General features: G+C 27.0%; 1 protein-coding gene and 2 non-coding genes across 3 annotated transcripts; all 3 read right to left on the bottom strand.

Annotated features, from left to right (window-relative positions):
- Positions 1-239: 239 nt before the first annotated feature.
- TRNAE-CUC lies at positions 240-312 on the bottom strand. Its single transcript has one exon. It is a non-coding gene; the product is annotated as a tRNA-Glu (tRNA).
- A 2,159-nt stretch (positions 313-2,471) lies between these two features.
- TRNAE-CUC lies at positions 2,472-2,544 on the bottom strand. The gene has a single exon. It is a non-coding gene; the product is annotated as a tRNA-Glu (tRNA).
- A 166-nt stretch (positions 2,545-2,710) lies between these two features.
- On the bottom strand, positions 2,711-7,138 carry LOC120087640 (endoglucanase 24-like). The gene is made up of 4 exons (XM_039044480.1): positions 6,683-7,138; positions 5,266-5,565; positions 4,651-4,812; positions 2,711-3,647 (listed from the first exon to the last, which is right to left on the bottom strand). Exons 1-4 carry the CDS (start codon positions 7,103-7,105, stop codon positions 3,042-3,044), a joined length of 1,491 nt encoding a protein of 496 aa, XP_038900408.1. The 5' UTR covers positions 7,106-7,138; the 3' UTR covers positions 2,711-3,041.
- Between the last annotated feature and the right edge of the window lie 11,236 nt (positions 7,139-18,374).

Here is an 18,374-nt window from a genome sequence, read left to right on the forward strand (position 1 = left end):
ATTTCCAATTTCCGAAGTTTTATTTAATCATATCTTCAATAATACCTTTTTTACAGTGTCAGGGAGAGCAGATTTTCCAATGCTTCACAACTCACAAGATCCTTTATTCATAAAAAGGAAAAATAATAAAATAATAAAATAATAAAATAATAAAATTAATTCTCAGAACAATGAAAACTAAAACCCCAAAGGAAAAAAAAATAGTTAAAATAAAAAAGAAAAACAAAACCAAAAAACAATTCCGTTGCCGGGACTTGAACCCGGGTCTCTCGGGTGAGAGCCGAGTATCCTAACCAACTAGACTACAACGGAACTTGAATTCAGTACAATATTATTATATATAAATAAAATAATACCAATGTCTATCTTGCGAAAAGTATAGTTTTGGTCAATTAATTTTTGATTTAGTTTTCATTTGGTATTTTATATTTTAAAATTCTCATTTTTTGTTTTTTTTTTTTTTTTTAAATTAAGCATATTTCATCTACATTTATCGCAATGATTTACATCTTTCTTAAAGACAATGGTAAAATTCTTAGCCGAATTCTAAATTCCAAAAACATCTTTTTGAAAGTTAATTTTTCAGTTCTCAAGATTTGGCTTGGTTTTTTAAACTATTAGTGAAAAGTAGATAACAAAAGAAGAAATTTGGATGTTGAAGTAGTGTCCATAAGCTTAATTTTTAAAAACAAAATGGCTACGAAATGAAATCTAAGTTTTGTGTTTTATTTTAATTAGGTTCTTACGTTTCAATAATTATACTTTTAATTTGGCTTGGTTTCAATAATTATACTTACGTTTTAATAATTATACCAAATTCTAATTTTTCACTAAATTCTCATCTTGGGGTGTCTAGTGGTTGAGTTGGAAGCACTTTTTAGACCCAATTCAATTTTATGGATTGTAAGTTTTCTTCAACCCAAATAATCTTTATTAAATAATTAAATAATGAACACAACCAAACCCAACATGATACATTTAGGTGTTGGATTGAGTTATTTGTTTAAATTTTTGTTCTAACAATAAGTAAAATGTTAATACGTAATATTCTTTAAAAAATTATTATCATATATTAAATTAAAATTAACAGATCAATTTCAGTTTATATTGCGAAAAGTTTTAAAGTGTGACAAATTACTTTCAAGAGTTTTTAGAGAATAAAACTATAAAGTAAATTAAATATATGTATATATAATTGTAACACAAGTAAATAATAATAATAATAGTAATAAGTTCAGGTAATTTGAGTTATTTAAAGTAAATATAAGAACCAACTCAACCTATAAAATTTATATTTATTTGAACCAATCCAACTCAATCTAAATGAGTTGATAATCTAATAAAAACTGTACGAAATGGATTGGGTTTGATTAGATTTTTCACGAATTTTTTGAACATGTCGGATACATTTATTAACTTTATTTCTAAACTATACAAGCTATGCATTTCATTATTATTATTTATATTCATGTTAAGATCAATATAGGATTTTTTTTATTTATTTATGTTTAATGTGTATTTATAAAAAATATATCGAAGATCTCAATTACTCCCAAGTATCAATGTTAAACCTTTTGGTTTACAAATATATTAATAGATATTTTAATCATTACTCATTACGACTCATCATTTAGAATATGTATATGTATACGGATAAGATATTTAATTATACTCAAGTCTATCAAGTGATAAATGAGCATCTTTTATCAACCAAACTATAACAGAATAAATTGGTATAACTCAATTATAATTGACATAAATTACCATTCCCTATTCCCTTTTTTTGACCGAAGTTTTTTTTTAAAAAAAAAAATAGGAGACACCAAAGGTTTAACAACACATGTTTAGTTTTTGAGGTAAAATACATTTTTGGTCTTTAGATTTCGGGTATAGTTTTTATTTGGTTTTTAAGTTTTCAAATATTACAAATTTAGTCCTTAAATTTTGAGTTTTATTTCAACTTAGTCTTTAAGTTTCAAGATATTATAAATTTATCCTTAAATTAGAACTTTGTTACAATTTGACATCTAAGTTTCAAGATTTTATATTTTTAACATCAATTTTTCATTAAATATTCACCTTCAATCATTGACTTCAATTTCTAGTAATTAATTACAAAAAATTACAAAACGAAATGATACAAAATAGTAAAATTTAATTAATTAACATAAATTAATACTGAAGATGGAAAATGAATATTGGTAAATAATCAAGTTTAAAAGTGTAAATCTTGAAACATAAAACCTAAATATTAAAAAGTTATTTTTGCATAGTTTTTTATAATTTAAAGATATATCTGTTTAATTTTTTGAATTTTTTAAAATAGGTTCAAAATATTGCTGCCACTATTTTTGAAGCCATAATATTAAGTGAATGACGTAATTTGATACAATTAATAATATCGAGTTATACAATATTGTGGATTTGTTAATTAATTAATTCCATTTCTTAAAGGATTAAAAAGAATAAAATTCCGTTGCCGGGGCTTGAACCCGGGTCTCTCGGGTGAGAGCCGAGTATCCTGACCAACTAGACTACAACGGATTTCGAATACCAAGCTCATAATTATAATTTAAATATTTTGAATCACTCCAATGTTTTATAGGCACACAATTTTATTGTTTTATTTTCAAGTAAAAGTAAAAAGATTTTTGTTTAGTACAAGAGATTAACGAAATTATTTTTGGTCACCAGCACACTGATATATTAGTTGAAATTTGCTCACTAAAGTGAAATATATATATATATATATTTTTAAGTTAAAATACAAAAAAGTCACAACATGGTAGCTACTGACCTACTGTGGACTTTTTGTTTTTTTTAAATTCTTTTTTAGTTTTCTTCAACAAGTAAAATTACCAAAACAAGCCTCTACCCTCTCCGCAAAACCGCCAAAGATGAGAGACCATCCTTTTCCCTTTTTTCCCTTTTCCCTTTTCCCTAAAATCAAAACAAAAGAAAAAAACCCCCAAAACTTCCTTTCCTTTCACCGGAGATCGCCCATTGCCGGAAAATCAATCAAATCAGATCAATCAATCAATTCAATCGCCAGGATTCGCAGCAAAATACGCCAAAACACCAACAAACGGCGCATTAATATAAGTAGTCGGCTCCGATTTCCGGAAATCAGCTCGATCATCCTCATACACATCGTCTTCCCCTGGGCCACCCACTAGGGCTCCCACCAGCACATTAGGGTTCGGATCCGCCGAATTGAAGTACGCCGAGCCTTCCTTGCAAGCGATCGGCTGCGGATGGTCGTGTACGGACGGCAGAGAGGAGCCGCGGTGGTGGATCCGCTGAGGGAAGTAGTTGCTGTAGCCGACCATGTAAGAGATGCCTTTCGGATTGTCGCCGAGGATGTAGTCGGCCTGACGCTTGGCCTGGCGGCGGAGAGTGGCGGGACCGACGACGACGTTGCCGCAGTTGACGGTGGAGGAAGTGCGGTCGAGATAGTGAGCGTAGGCGAGGAGGAGGAAGGTGATGGAAGTGGCGTGTTGGAGGTTGCTGCCGCCGGGCTTGTAGATGAGGCCGCCGGGAGTGAATTGGATGTGGGAGGAAGAAGATTCTGGAATTAAAGTGCACATGAAATTGTCTGCAGATGCTTTGTAGGATTGGAGTGTGAATATGTTTCCCTCTAAGGCTTCCTGGAAAACGACGACGTTTTTGTCATTTCAATATTTTTTTAAATTCTACTTCTTTTAACTTCTTCCAAATAAAACTAAGATTCTCGTACATAATAAATGAATAAAATAAAATCTAAGATTATTTTAAATTAATTAAGTGAAAGTTAACATCAACAACGATATATAAGGGGCAAAAATGAATTAAAAATATCCTATAAAAATTAAACTCAACATTCAATGATAAAAATATAACCTTATGGAGATCAAATAAAAACTAAATGAAAGATATAATTTTTCTATATTAAAAAAGACAATCATTTGATCTTTACATTTAGATTTTTTAAAACAAATTAATTATATAACTTTGAATATGTATACTAGAAATATTGACGTAAGAGAAAAATTTAAATACTACCTGTGTTGACATATGGCAAATATTTTTTTACCATATTCTTTTCACATGACATTTATAAAGATATATGGGCAAACATGTACATATATAGATATATACTTTGTGTAAAGGAAAGTGAAGCATAGAATTATACTGCACCCAATCATTACTCTTGATATAAATCAGATTCAAATTATTTAAGACAAAATTAAGACAATCATTGAAGTGAATGAATATTAAATGAAAAATAATATATCAAAAAATAAAATGGTTATTTTTTAAAAGTTTAGATCCCATTTGGTTTTTTGTTTTTGTTTTTAAAAATCAAATCCATTTCTCAAAATTTAGCTTGATTTTTTAAACTATTGGTGAAAATTAGATAACAAATGAATAAATTTGGTGGTAGAAGTAATGTCCATACACTTAATTTTCAAAAACAAAAACTAAAAATAAGATGGTTATCAAACAGATCTATAAGGATTAAAATAGATACGTTTAAAGTTAAATGGTGAAAATGAAATAAAGTTGAAAATATAAGGACAGAAATTGATATTTAAGTTGAAAGAAAATATAATTAATCTCGAATTAAATGCATTAAGAATGAATGATAAAATAGGAGAGTAAAAAAGATACCTTAGAGACGAGAACGTTAAGGCCAGCATGCTTGTTGTCCCACCCAAACTCATTGAAGCTATCTTCAGCGCCAAGCGTTTTGCCATTGTCTTGAATATAATTCAAATACGACTCATTTTGACTCGCCCTCCTTAGCCAAGCAGCTCCCCATAGTAATTCATCCTGTCCATAATCATTATAATATTTAACATCCTAGTGTTTGTGTATAGATGGAATTAAACTTTTCTTCTTTTGTCAAAACAAATCAAAGAAAATGTTGATTTATTAACGTCTTGTTTGATAACCATTTTATTTTTTAAAATTAAGTCTATTTTAACTATATGATTACCAAATAGAGCGTTTTTTCAATGAACAAAAACTCTGTAAATAATGTAAAAGTAGTGGTAATTATTTCTTCCTATTTTTCCCATTTAGTCGACGCATCAAGAAATGACAAAATAATAAAAAAACAAGTCAAATTGTCTGATGACAGAAAAAAGTGTGCCATCACGGGTGGATCTAAACAAAAATATATTTATTTTATTTCATTTTGTTAATATTATTATTATTAAAAGAAAAATCTTTAAAAATTTTGCAATTTAATCTAAATTTCAAAGGATAATTAAGATATCAAACCTGATAGCCATCAAAATCGCAATAAAAAGGACAAACACCATCTCTAATATTATCGTTATCACTATAAGCTCCTCTATAAGTATCAGCCAACTCAAATGCCCTAATTCCATTTCGTAGCAATGTCTCGGCGTATCCTGGGTCAGACGATCGGAATGCCATTGACGCTGCTGCTAGTGCGGCTGCTGTCTCCCCCGCCACATCCGATGCAGTCCCTGGAGCATCTACGGCGTACACGGTCCTTGCGGTGTCCATGTCCTCTGGTCTCTCCCAACAGAAATGGTCTGCACTCGGATCACCTACCTATAAGTTAAATTACAAGTTTAGTCATTGAAATTTGAATTTAATTAAAAAGGTGGATGAATGGGAAGAATGTGTGAAGAGGAACAGAAAGGCATTAATGAGAGATGGGTTGGTTGGGGTCATATGCCCTTAAATAGTAGGGAACATGATGTACGGTTAGGACAATCTCTTTCTTTGGGTCCTAACTCCTTAAACATTCACGGATTTCAACTGGGGTCCTTTCACTTTACTTCGGTGCCACTCATTTTTTTGTTCCTTTTCTTTTTTCTTTTTCAAAACAAGAAATTACCTTATAACATAATTTTTTTAATAACAAAAGCTAAAATACCATAATTGTCCATTTTCTTAATATATATATATATATATATATATTTTAATACAAATATTGGTGAAACCTGAGATGCACTCATATATTACTCTTCTTTTATACTATAAAAAAAAAAAATTATGAACACTAGATTTATGAATTTTCACTGTGGTACTCTTAAGAATCATTTTGACATTTGATTTGAATGCAAATAAAACAATTATAGTATAGAAAAGACTTCGGATTTGAAAATTAAGATCATGTAAGATTTTTAAAACTATTTTTTAATATAATGATGGAGGATTCGAATTAAGAACTATATAACTCTACCTCTTGATCATTAATTAATTGAATTAGTTAAGTTTTTTTAAACAATAATACGTAAGTCAAGGTCCAAATAAGTTGAGAAAAATAACGAAAAAATTGTGATAAAAATGCGAATAAAAATGAAAAAAAAAATGTCATTTATTCCTCGCTAAAAAAACATGAATGGTAACTCAATGTTAGAGCATAAAATAAGAAGAGAAGAAGTAAAGTACAAGGGCAAAATGGTACTTTTAGTTTAAAAAAAAGTTAATTTTTGTATTAGTAATTAGATTAGTTTCCCAATAAATAGCGAAAAGAAGAGGAAAATTTATGTGGGACAAAGCGGGCCCCAGGAAGGGAAGAGCCGACCAATCACAGAACATATAGAGTCCACGTGGTCACGTTGTGCTGAGTAACCCCATTACGTAATAAAAATACCCATAAATTTCATCAAATTTACCACACTACCACTAACCGCACTGAAACTGCAAAAATTTTCATTACCTGAACAAAAATCCGGTTAGGCTGCGACACCGTTTTAAGGAGATAATCCGTCGCCCAACGAATAGCCACCAACGAATTCCTCAACTCCGCCGGCGGCATCAAGTCGCCAAACTCAATGACGCTCCAAGACAAAAGCGTGGTGGTGAAAGCCATCGGAAAACCGAACTTAACATTATCGCCGGCGTCGTAGTAGCCGCCGGTAAGGTCAGTTTGGTAAGTCCAGCCGTCACCGAGGCCGGAGTTGGCACGCCACGTCATCCGCTGATCTTGTGGCAAGAACCCCGATCGTTGGCCTTCGAAGAACAAGATACATTTAGATAAGGCGTCGCCGTAATCGTGGCTGGAAAATGCGAAGTCCGGCGAGAATAGAATCGAAAGAATGAGGAAAAGAATGGTCCGGCGAAAGAAAATGGGGTTCTTCATTTTGGGGGCTTTTTTGATTTGGGAGTTTTTAATGGAAGTTTTGTGGGTATTTATAGGAAAAGATTGGAAGTTGAGGGCAGCGTCACGAGGAAGAGAGAGAGAGGGTGGTGGCGATGGTGGCGGAAGAGTAAATAAGCGCCGACAGAGGGGGAAGGAAGAGGGAGGAAGGAAGTCACGTGACGTAAAGTGTGAGAAAGGGATTAGTTACTTAACCTGGAATGACGTTTTGGTTAAATTACAAATTTAGTCAATTAATATTTACATTTATATAACTTCACATTCGATAATACAAGTACATTGAATTATGCTTTAAGATGACAAAAACGAATATAATTTAACTTGAAATATGAATGTTTTTAGCTGTTAGTGACCATTATTTTGAATCTGCATTTGACGCGCATAATTGAGTTGATAATTATTATAAAATAAGAGTAATTGAGAGAGTTGATGCGAATAACGAGATGATAAATGTGAGTTAATGCGAATAACGAGATAATAAACCTATTTAATAATTAATTAACCAAATGGTAAGTGAATTTTTTTAACCCACCCAACCCAACCCAACTTGGGGTCAAACGCCCCTTAGTCTCTATTGTACTAAAAAAGTCAACTTTAAAATGTGTCCAATGCAATATTAAATTTATGATCTGTCTTATTTCGTTAAATTTCTTGATATGATTCGTATATAATTGCATATTGAGGTTATACGCTTGAAAATATTTTGAAATCAATATGATAAGTAGTTTGTTTAGGCCATATAAAATATTTAGTAAATGTTAAAAGGAGATGAAAATGATGGAGGTATGGTACATATAAAATAATATACTATTCTTGGGAGATGACGGCTATTGAAGAGGAATTGAAAATAGTTTACTTGAGAGTATTTTCAAGTAACTATTGAGTCAATTTGTATGAAAGTGATTTCGATTCTAAATGATGAGTACAAAAACTTTATAGACGTCAAGATCATCATAGACGAAGTTATGTGAGTCTTTCTTTTCATTACATTAATCAATTACAAAATAGTGTTTGTCAATGGCGTGGAGCAAGTGGCACTAGATGATTTTGCTTCTCAAAGTTGGGAGCTCGATTATCCTAATTAGTTGTTAGACGTAGTTGACAATAACAAATAGTTAGTAGTTGTTTGCATTTATGAAAATAAATAAAATTTAGGGACCAACTAGAACTTTTAAAGTACATGGATCTGTTAGTATATCTTTAAACTAAAATAAATGTAATCATACATGGAGTATCAAAATATCAGTATAGATCAAATGATCAAATATTATCATGTATAGTTCAATTCTAATCGATGCGTTCACATTCTTTTACCAAGTATTAAGAATTAATAAATACCACCACGTTAAAAATTAAAATTCATAAAATATATTAAAAGAAAAAAAAAATTTAAAATTACTTTTGGTCCTTCAACTTTCATTAAAGTAACAATTTAGTCCATGAGATTTTGTTGGTAATGATTTCGTCCATGTAATTTCAAATTCATAACAATTTAGTCCTTGAACTTTATTAAACAATAATTTGGTGTCTATACTTTATAATTTGTAACGAATTAGTCTTTATTGTGATAAATATTTTTAAGATTTAATGAAATTTCTTACAAATGTAGATTGTTAAATTGATCGAAAATCAATTTTTTTATAACCTATAAAGATTAAGTCATTATATAATAAAATTCAACACTTAATCTTAAAGAGACTAAAGTTTAAGGACTAAATTATTATTTTATCGAAATTTTAGAGAGCGAAAATGATTTTAAAGAAAAAGATTGAAGTTATAATTTAAAATTTATTTATTAATTAATTATTAATTAAAAAAATATTTTAAATTTAATTGTGTAGCTACGTGGGTCCCGGAGTTGTTGATAAAGAGGGCGGAAAAATGGAGTGGGAGATAGGGTTTGTGTTTTATTCTCTAAAACATGGTGTTTCGGAATTTGTAACAGTTACCGAATATGAGATCATACCCCTAGTAGCTAATTAAGACCAATCCACTCTATTTTAATCTCAATTTTATTCTTGTAAGAAAAATATTTGGATTATTTTATTTATTTATTTTGCTTAAGTAAGGAAATCGAGACCTACGAGATTAGGTATCGTTAGCTGCAATTAATCATTGTCATTTTTTAATATAATATTTTCTTTGAACTTAGGTCACATTTACCAAACCTTAACGAAAATTGGTGTAATCATAATGAGTCTAAATTGTAAACGTAATTGGACTGGTTTTTTTATCATGTTTACTTAGAACTACAAATATTTCGCATTTACTATTACGATAACAATATCTGTAACGGTAACAATCATAGTAAATGGAGTGAATTCCATGTAATTTTCAAGCATAATAAGAATGAGCACTCTCTCTTCTTCAATTAGATTGTACGTTTTTTTTACAAATTTAGAGGTGGACCTCATAGCTCATTACGATTATAAGACATAGAAAATAACAACAAACGTAATCAACTGGGGGCCTAATTTTTATATTATCATTTATGGATTACATTTTTAGCTAGAGTTAACGAAGCCTTAATTTTTTTTTTCTAGAGTGTCAATATAATAGTATAGTTCACAATCAAATATTAATGTAATGAATGTTAAACAAGCCTAATTATTTTCTTGGAGTTTAAATCTTTCTACCACCATATAATTGTTATATTTAGGAATATATTAATAATTATATATATATATATTATATATATATATATATATATATATATATATTATATATGTGTGTCATGAATTTGTTTAAATTTTCGATTGATATGTCGATATTTTTATATTTTCATCGATTTAACATGATATGCGAGGTGAATATACATTTTCATTAAATCGTTAAAAAAATATATGAAACATTAAAAAATAAACAACAAAATTTCTAAATAATATTTAGCGTATATATTATATATATTTATTATTAATTTAATAATTTCTTTTGATTTTTTATCTTATGTTTGCTAGAAAGATCTATTGAAATAACATTTTACGACATTTTTGACTAAAATATCGTCATTTTTGATTATATCCGTCCCAATTTAATATTATTTTAATGAGAACCAATATTTAAAAAAAAAAAAAAAATTAAAAGCAAGTCATATTATAAATTTATTCCTAAAAGTAGATAATAATATTATATATTCTTAGAAATATTGGACGTGTTATCCTAGCAAAGATTTATCTTTTTTTTAATAAGATATTGTATTAAAAATTGTGCAACCAAAAAACCTAGTTTATTAGATATGATTGTAATTTCACTTATCCACTATGAATTTTTGCTAACCCCACCAATTTTTGTAATACATTTTAAAACTCTATTTAAATTTTTAAAACCATTGTGAATAAATTGGAATACACATATATTTTAGTTTCTACTAAAAAAATTACACCCATTCAAATTAAAATATGTAAGCCTAATTTTTTAATATAAACCAACCTCCTTTTATCATTTTTTTCTCTCTTTCTTTAATACTATAAAAAGAGATTGCATATTGTTGTTTCAATCAAACACGAATGGTTGAATTGGGTTTTCACATATTTTTCCAATTCAATTAATGTATTTCACCTAAGTTATTGGGAAGATGTCTTGCGTAGCAAATTATTTGACAAATAACGTGACTAAGTGTCTATATTCAATTTACAAGACTCTATTATAATGAGAAGATTTGAATCTCTAATATATTGGTTGAAAATATGTGTATAACCAATTGAATTTTTCTCAGATTATCGTACATTTTTTTTTTGTTTGTGTCGAATAAACTTTTGACTTTATATTACATAATCTATTTAATGGTCTATGTAACTTCTCATTAATGAGATTACATTAATTCTATTCTTAAGAAACATAAATAGTAAACCATATTATTTTTTAAAAAAAAAAGAAAAAAAACTATATTACTTTTATTTAGCAAAAAAGATTGTTATGGAAAATAATTTCTTGATGATGCAAAATTATAATGGCTTTTAAAGACCATAATTATGTCCATTTGTATTGTATAGTGATTTAATTAATACCATGAATTTACTCATATAATTTTTCCTTGTTTCAAAAAGATTCAGTAGAAATTTTTTAGAATTTTAGACATAAATTGAAACTTAAACCGATGTGTAATGACTTAAAATAATAGGGTGATTCATATTTTTCATTTTACCGTTATAACAATCAAGTGTCTATTTTTGTATTAAAAAAAGACTAAAAATCACATTTAATCTCCTACTTTCATTAAGGCAACAATTTGGTTCCTGAACTTTCAAAAGTAACGATTTAGATTTTAACAGCAATTTTATCAATAGGGCTAAATTGTAATCAATCTAAAAGTACAGAGATTAAATCGTTTCTTTTGAAAGTTTAGGGATCAATTGTTACCTTAATGAAAGTATAGGGATTAAATGTGCTTTTTAACTAAACAATATAAAGAATTTCTAATGTAGAGATAGTTTTGAAACATTTATTCAAGAGTAATATTGAAAATTTTAAAAGTCTATAGATATTTTTAAAATAAGGGATAAAATTTAAGAATATTTTTTATAATTTAAAATGAAAAAAAAAAAAATCAAACTAATAGAATTTTAGAAAATGTAAAGATGAAAATAAAATGGGATAATAGGGGATAAAGCTGCCAGGGAATCAATAAAAAAGGGGAAAAAAAGAGAGTGGTTGAAGGGCAAATGGAGATTCCCATATTGCAAATGGAGCAAAACAATATTCTTACCGTCTTACAAAAGGCAATTTCTATTATTTTTGTACTTTTTTTTAATACTTTTCAAACCACATAAATCATTTATTACTATTTCAAATATAGTACAAGTTTTACATTTTTTAAACAAAAAATTAGATTTTTTTTTTTTAAAATTGTATCAATAACATCAATTTAAGTTTAATTCAATCTATTATAGCTAATATAAGTGTAGCTCAACTAACATAAATCATGGAATTATGATCAAAACAACATAAATTTAAATGATATACTATAAATTCCAAATAATCGTTTATTTTACAACATATAATATAAGAGGTTGAACTTTTTATTTTGTAAGTTTGATAATACAAATTAATGTTATTGAACTATTTTCATATTGACAAAAAAAAAAATGTATTGTATACCTATTTTAAAGACTCGAAGCTCGAATTTTCATCCCACGTCGTGGATTTTTTTTTTTTTTTTGGCAACTATCAATAACTTTGACTAATTGTTGAAAATTGCAATAAATAATAATATGCCAATTATATAATAGTCAAAATAATTAAAGTGTGAATTGTATATAGGTTTAAACCTTTTTTTTGGTATCTAAATTTTGAATTTTATTCTCTTTTTGGTCCCTAAATTTTTAAAAAAACGTTCGTTTTAGTCATTGTTGTCAAGATTCGGTTAACTCTTAACTAGAATGGTGAGATGACTTGTATTTTTAACTAGCTAAGTTACAAGTAAGTTAGCCAATGTTAAAAAATCAAATGTTTCAATTTTAAATTAGGTCGTAAAGTAATTTTCTATGGAGATCAAAAGTTGTTTTGGGTACAACATTTTGGTTGTCGCATGTTAGTTGATGACATTTTACTTTATTTTCATCTTACTCAATCTATACTATATGCATTTTTATGTTTAGATAGATTTCATCTTTGAAGAGTATAGATTTTTAACAATAAGAACTAGAATAAATATTTTTTGAAAGTTTGGGGACTAAAACAAATATTTAAAATTTTAGTGATCAAAATATATAAAATTTAAAGTTCAGAAATAAAATAGAATTTAAACCTTGTATATATGTTGTTATATTTATTTACAAACTACATATTTTTTAAAATTACTTCTTTTGATTTTTTGAGTAAATCACAATGGAAAAATGCATTATTTAGGAAAAGACTTATGTTTGATTTATTCATATTGCATTTAATAATGAAGTGGGTCTCGCAAATATTTTCAAGCCAATAACAATAACCCACATAAACAAAATGATAACCATCGTTCCTTTTTCAATAAATAAATTACATGACACAAAAAATTGCATTATTTATTATTATTATTATTATTAAAAAAAAACTTATATTTGGATTATACATATTGAATTTTCGAAATTATGAACACTAATTCGGAAATGGAGGCAACTTTTAATTTTAATTTTAATTTTTTGAACAAAAAGAGGAAGAGAATCTTCTAAAATTTATAATAAAGAAATGGGCACATGATGGGCAATTAAAAAAAGGGCAATTATCCTCGGAGTTTTAAGGAAGAAAAGTTTAAAGGAATATTAGAAAAATGGATAGAGATAATGGTTTTATTTATTATTATTGTTTTATTTATTTATTTATTTATTGAGTATTTATACATGGGTATAGATTCGTTGTACTTGTAGATATATGATCGACAATTTTAATTTCTCCTTTTTTTTTTCCTATCTTTCTTGTTTCCCAAAAATAAAAATCAAAATACGTCATTTATTGAACTTTGGAATGCTCCAATTTCAGGAATATTCAATAATTAAATTCCTACCTTCGTTCAACGTGTGCTATTATTCAATGTTTTAGAGATGTGTGTTCCTTTTATTCCTGAGATTTATAAATAAATTATAAAATCCAAATCAAATGTTTCCAAGTAAATAATATTTTTCCATTTAAAAAATTAATTTTATTGCTCCTTAAAATAAAATTTTTAAAAATAACATAGAGGTAAATTGATACGTTATCATGATTTTTTTCCCTTTTAAATCTCAAAATACTTTTATTTAAAAAAAAATCTTAGAAATTAAATCTATTTTAACTTGGTGCATATGTTCTTCCACCATTTTTTTTAACTAAAATTAAAAGGAAAAAAAAAAACTATTGCCAAATTTCCCTCAAATGTTGTTTTTACAGAATTTGAATGAGATAATCTTTTATTTGTATATCATGTTTAAATCTAGATGAGTGAAATACTTGGACAGTAAATAATAATAATCATAAGTTCTGCTATAAGATTTCATAAGTTCTGCTATAAGATTTTTAATAAATTTTCTATTTTGTACCTTATTTTTTAGTTAATGGAGAATACATATTTTATATTTTCAACTTGAAATAGTTAAATTTTATTTTTTAGGTAACTTAAATTTAATTTTAACCTTAATGATTTCATTTAATTTAGTTCCATAAAGCCTAAAGGTGAATGTTAGAGTTAGACATTACTCTTATTAGGCACAGCTTTTTGGTTAATATGTTAAAAAATAAATGGTTAAAATGTCATTTTTTGTCTTTTTACTTTGAATTTCATTTCATTTAAATTCTTATACTCCAAAATCTCTAACTTTAGTCTATATATTTTCAATACATGTTGAATTTGGTTAATCAAAATTGATTTTGATTGAAGCTAGTTATATTATAGTAAGTTTTTTCATGAAAGAAGACATTACGTGAGATATTTCCAAATTTTATAAAGATATTACTGATAGCATTTCTTTTTTATTAGAAAAAACCAACAATAACCTAACCTTTGAGAATATTTTCAAGATGTATTAAACGGTACGAACTAAATTTGAATTTTTAAAAAATATATGAAACTAAAATAGAATGAAACTCAAAGAATTTTTGAAATAGTATTTTAACTAAAATAAATCATCATTAAACAAATTTTGTTATGCGAATAATATATCGTCATAAATCAAATACACTAAGGGAGTGTTTAAAGTGAGAAGACGAGATGAGATGAGTTGAGATATGAACTCAACTCATTGTTTGGGAGGCCAACTTCGTATGTCACCAACAATTTATACCATGTCCACTAATAATGTACCGAACCCCATCACCATTAATGCATTGGTACTCAACTCTGACAACCATCTTTGACGACTAACTTCGGCAACCACCTTCAGTGGCCAACTCCAGCAACATCCAACCACCACTGTTGAAGGTGACCTCCAACAGCCACTCATCGAACTCCAACGACCATTTATTTTAAATTATGACTACTACAATTTTGGGTTTTGTTGACACACAATTTTTTTTTTTTTTTTTTTTTTTGATACTTGTAACATAAAATTGTCAATAAAACCCTAATTTAAAGCTTCAAAATGACTATTGATTTAAAAATACATATAGAACATCCGTAACTGTTTATATTTAAGTTGAAGCACAAAAATGTCATTGAAAACACTTTTGTTAACACAAGTACGCAAGTCCCGTCAAAACGTGAATTCCCAATTTTTATAATTAATTCATAGAATTTTATAATCTTTATTTATAGTAATTTAACATCAATAAAAAACAACTTTATCGGTTAAGAAATCAAATAAACTTATATGTACAGTTGTTACCTTGAATTCTAAAAAATAAACTTGTATGTAAAAACACTTTTGAAAAAAAGTTCATCATACATGAGTTTTTTTTATATAAAAAATGTTAAAACAAAAATGGCTTAATTAAAAATGTCACATGCAAAAATTTGTAAAATAACTTCTTACATTAAAAAAAATTGAAATACATGATCCAAAAGTAAACCCTAATCCCATCTCCCAAAACTCCCAATAATACACGTGTGCTTAAAAAACAATAAAATAAAATGCAATCCACAATTTATTAAGAAAAATATACTTATAATTGTTGAATAAAAATTTTATCAAACAAAAATAATTATCATAGCGACATATTATTTACGTAAAAAAACTATTTTAAATTTGTTGCTAACTCAATTTATATTATTCGTTTAGTATTTTAAAGTTTTAGCTAATTAATTTAGAATTTTTCGAAAAAAAACAATTGATTTTAATATTCTCCGTCCACCCCAAAAGAAGGGAAAAGGATAATAAGTTTATTTTTTAATTATTTTATTTTATAAAACTGATGTTTATTTTTTCTAATGTTTTTATTTTATTTAGTTCAATATGTGGTTGAATTGGAATTCAAACATACTAAATCTGTAATCCATATTTATTATACTAAAATAAAATAAAAGTGAAAGAAATCTCGATCAAATGTGTTAAAAGTGATTACTGCTAGCTTAACTATTTGAGTTATGTTTAAATCAACAAATTTTTATCAGAATTTTAATCCTTACATCTCGTATACACGCTTAACTACAAAATTATAATGTCTAACAAATACATTTATACTCGTAATAACATAACATGTAAATATATCTAGAATATTCTGGTGAATATTATAAGCTAAAATTCCTAACAACTCCAACCAAAAAAAAAAAAAAAAAAAAACTCTAAATTATTTATTTATTTATTTATTTTAAAAAAACATGTGAATGAGAAAGTGTAAGAGTAAAGGTGAAGTTTTTGAGATTGAATGGTCTTTTCCTTTTTTTAAGTGCAGGGATAAGATGATGATGTAATTTCAGACTGTTATGACAGTTGGGCGGTTATTACATGATCCCATTACTCCTTTTTATTTTTTAATCTTTTTATTTTTTAAAAAACAAATAATTTTAATCCCTATACTTTGATCTTATTTCATTTTAGTTAATGTATTTTCACATATCGATTTTAATTTTACGTAGTTTTCAATCCATCTTAAAATTAGTTTGGGTCGTAGTTAGTTTATTATTGATCTTTTCCAAATAAAAAAATCAAACTATATTAGCATTACCTTTATAAATTGTGATATATGGTCAATATTTTTTTATTGGATGGAAGTTATTGTTATTATTATTGTTAAATTCATTTCGATAAAATATTAATTTTAAAATATTATATTTAAGATTTATTGAAAGTTTATGTACTAAAATGAAATAAAACCAAAATGATATTTTTGGCATTCATTTAATAATAGTAATAATTAATTAATTAAGAGGTTAAAATATCTATTGTCCTTATACCATAAGATTTGTTCAATGTTCAATTTAGTCCATGTAATTTTAAATGTCTATTTTTAATCCTCATACTCTTCATTAGAAATTAATTTTTCTAGAAACTAGTTAAATAATAATATTAATTTTAATGCAAGAGAAAACAATACATGATTATTTTGTAAATAATTATAGTGAAAATGTTAATAGATATTAAAAAATTAGGTGGAAAATCACCAATAAAAAACTAATAAGGACTAAATTTAAAATTCATTTAAAGTATGGAGATTAAAATTAGATATTTGAAAGTATATAGATTAAAACTGATAAATTTCAAAGTACATCGACTAAAATGATAATTTAGCCTAAATAAAATAATGAAAAAAGAATGAAAGACAGAGCTGAATGGAAGCTTTGATTAAAGCTGAAATTGTTTACATGATAAAGTTTGGTTTATGAACTGAAGAGCATCCAAATATATTTTCCTCTATTCTCAAGTTATCTTTCCATTTTTTTTCCTCCTCCTTCCCTAACACACTCCCAATTTTATTCACTTATAACACACACTTCTCCATTCTAAAACGTTTCAATTTTATCTCTATACTTTTGTTCGTATAACGAATACATACCGTTCAATTAATTCTATGATTTTTTATTATCCTCTTAGACGAACATGTTAAAATATGCTTAGTGTATCACAATTATGAAGGAAAAGTTTAGATGTTATAATTATAATTATGATTGTTTAATATATGATTATAAACGAGCCAAAACATTTGTATTAATGAAAAATTATTAAAATTAATTAGGATAAGTTATGTTGAGTATTTCAAAAACATCAATGTGATATTGTTTGATGTAGTACAAATATTATCTATTAAATGAGAGGTTGTCGAGGAGATGAACAAATGAAGACAATATTGACAAAAAGGATTTAGAATTATGGTACATTAATTCAATGGATGCTAATTTGCATTATCCCTAAAAAGACTCCTTTGGTTTGGCTTGATTTGATTGTGAATGGAGACAATAGGTGCACTAAAGAAATGAACAATCTGATTCGTCTAATAGTTTGCGAAAGTTTTTTAAATTAGATAGGACTCTTTTATCTATCCTTATGGATTCTTTAGATTTTGTATTAGATGTTTTATTTTGTTCGTTGTGGTTGAGTTAGAATGTGTGTTTAGTTCGATTTGAGTTTTTTCGTTCTAAGAACATTATATAATTTTAATGGTTTCAATTAAGAAAGTATCGGTAAATATATAGATTTGAATTGCACTCCATTCAAAGTTCAAATCACAAATTTAGTCATTGTGTATGTTTTTTAACTTTGATTTTGATTAGCTCTCGCTATTATCGATCGTTAGGTTAAAACTTGACATGACATGCGAATTGAATTATAAAATAATGTTTTGGCAAGATGTGACACAAGTCAATAGGTGAACCAAATAAAATGACAGTAGATAAGAAGAAAAAAAAACTAATTATCAAAACTCACCC

Source organism: Benincasa hispida, chromosome 10, assembly GCF_009727055.1.
Source record: "Benincasa hispida cultivar B227 chromosome 10, ASM972705v1, whole genome shotgun sequence".
NCBI classification, from domain to species: domain Eukaryota; kingdom Viridiplantae; phylum Streptophyta; class Magnoliopsida; order Cucurbitales; family Cucurbitaceae; genus Benincasa; species Benincasa hispida.

What these genes read in the sequence shown, in the direction of transcription:
- LOC120087640 (XM_039044480.1), bottom strand. Translation starts at nt 7,105, where the DNA reads ATGAAGAACCCCATTTTCTTTCGCCGGACCATTCTTTTCCTCATTCTT. An exon ending in CTAACCGGATTTTTGTTCAG is followed by an intron (nt 5,566 to 6,682) that starts GTAATGAAAATT and finishes TTTAACTTATAG; the next exon opens with GTAGGTGATCCGAGTGCAGA. An exon ending in TTAACGTTCTCGTCTCTAAG is followed by an intron (nt 3,648 to 4,650) that starts GTATCTTTTTTA and finishes GTCGTTTTCCAG; the next exon opens with GAAGCCTTAGAGGGAAACAT.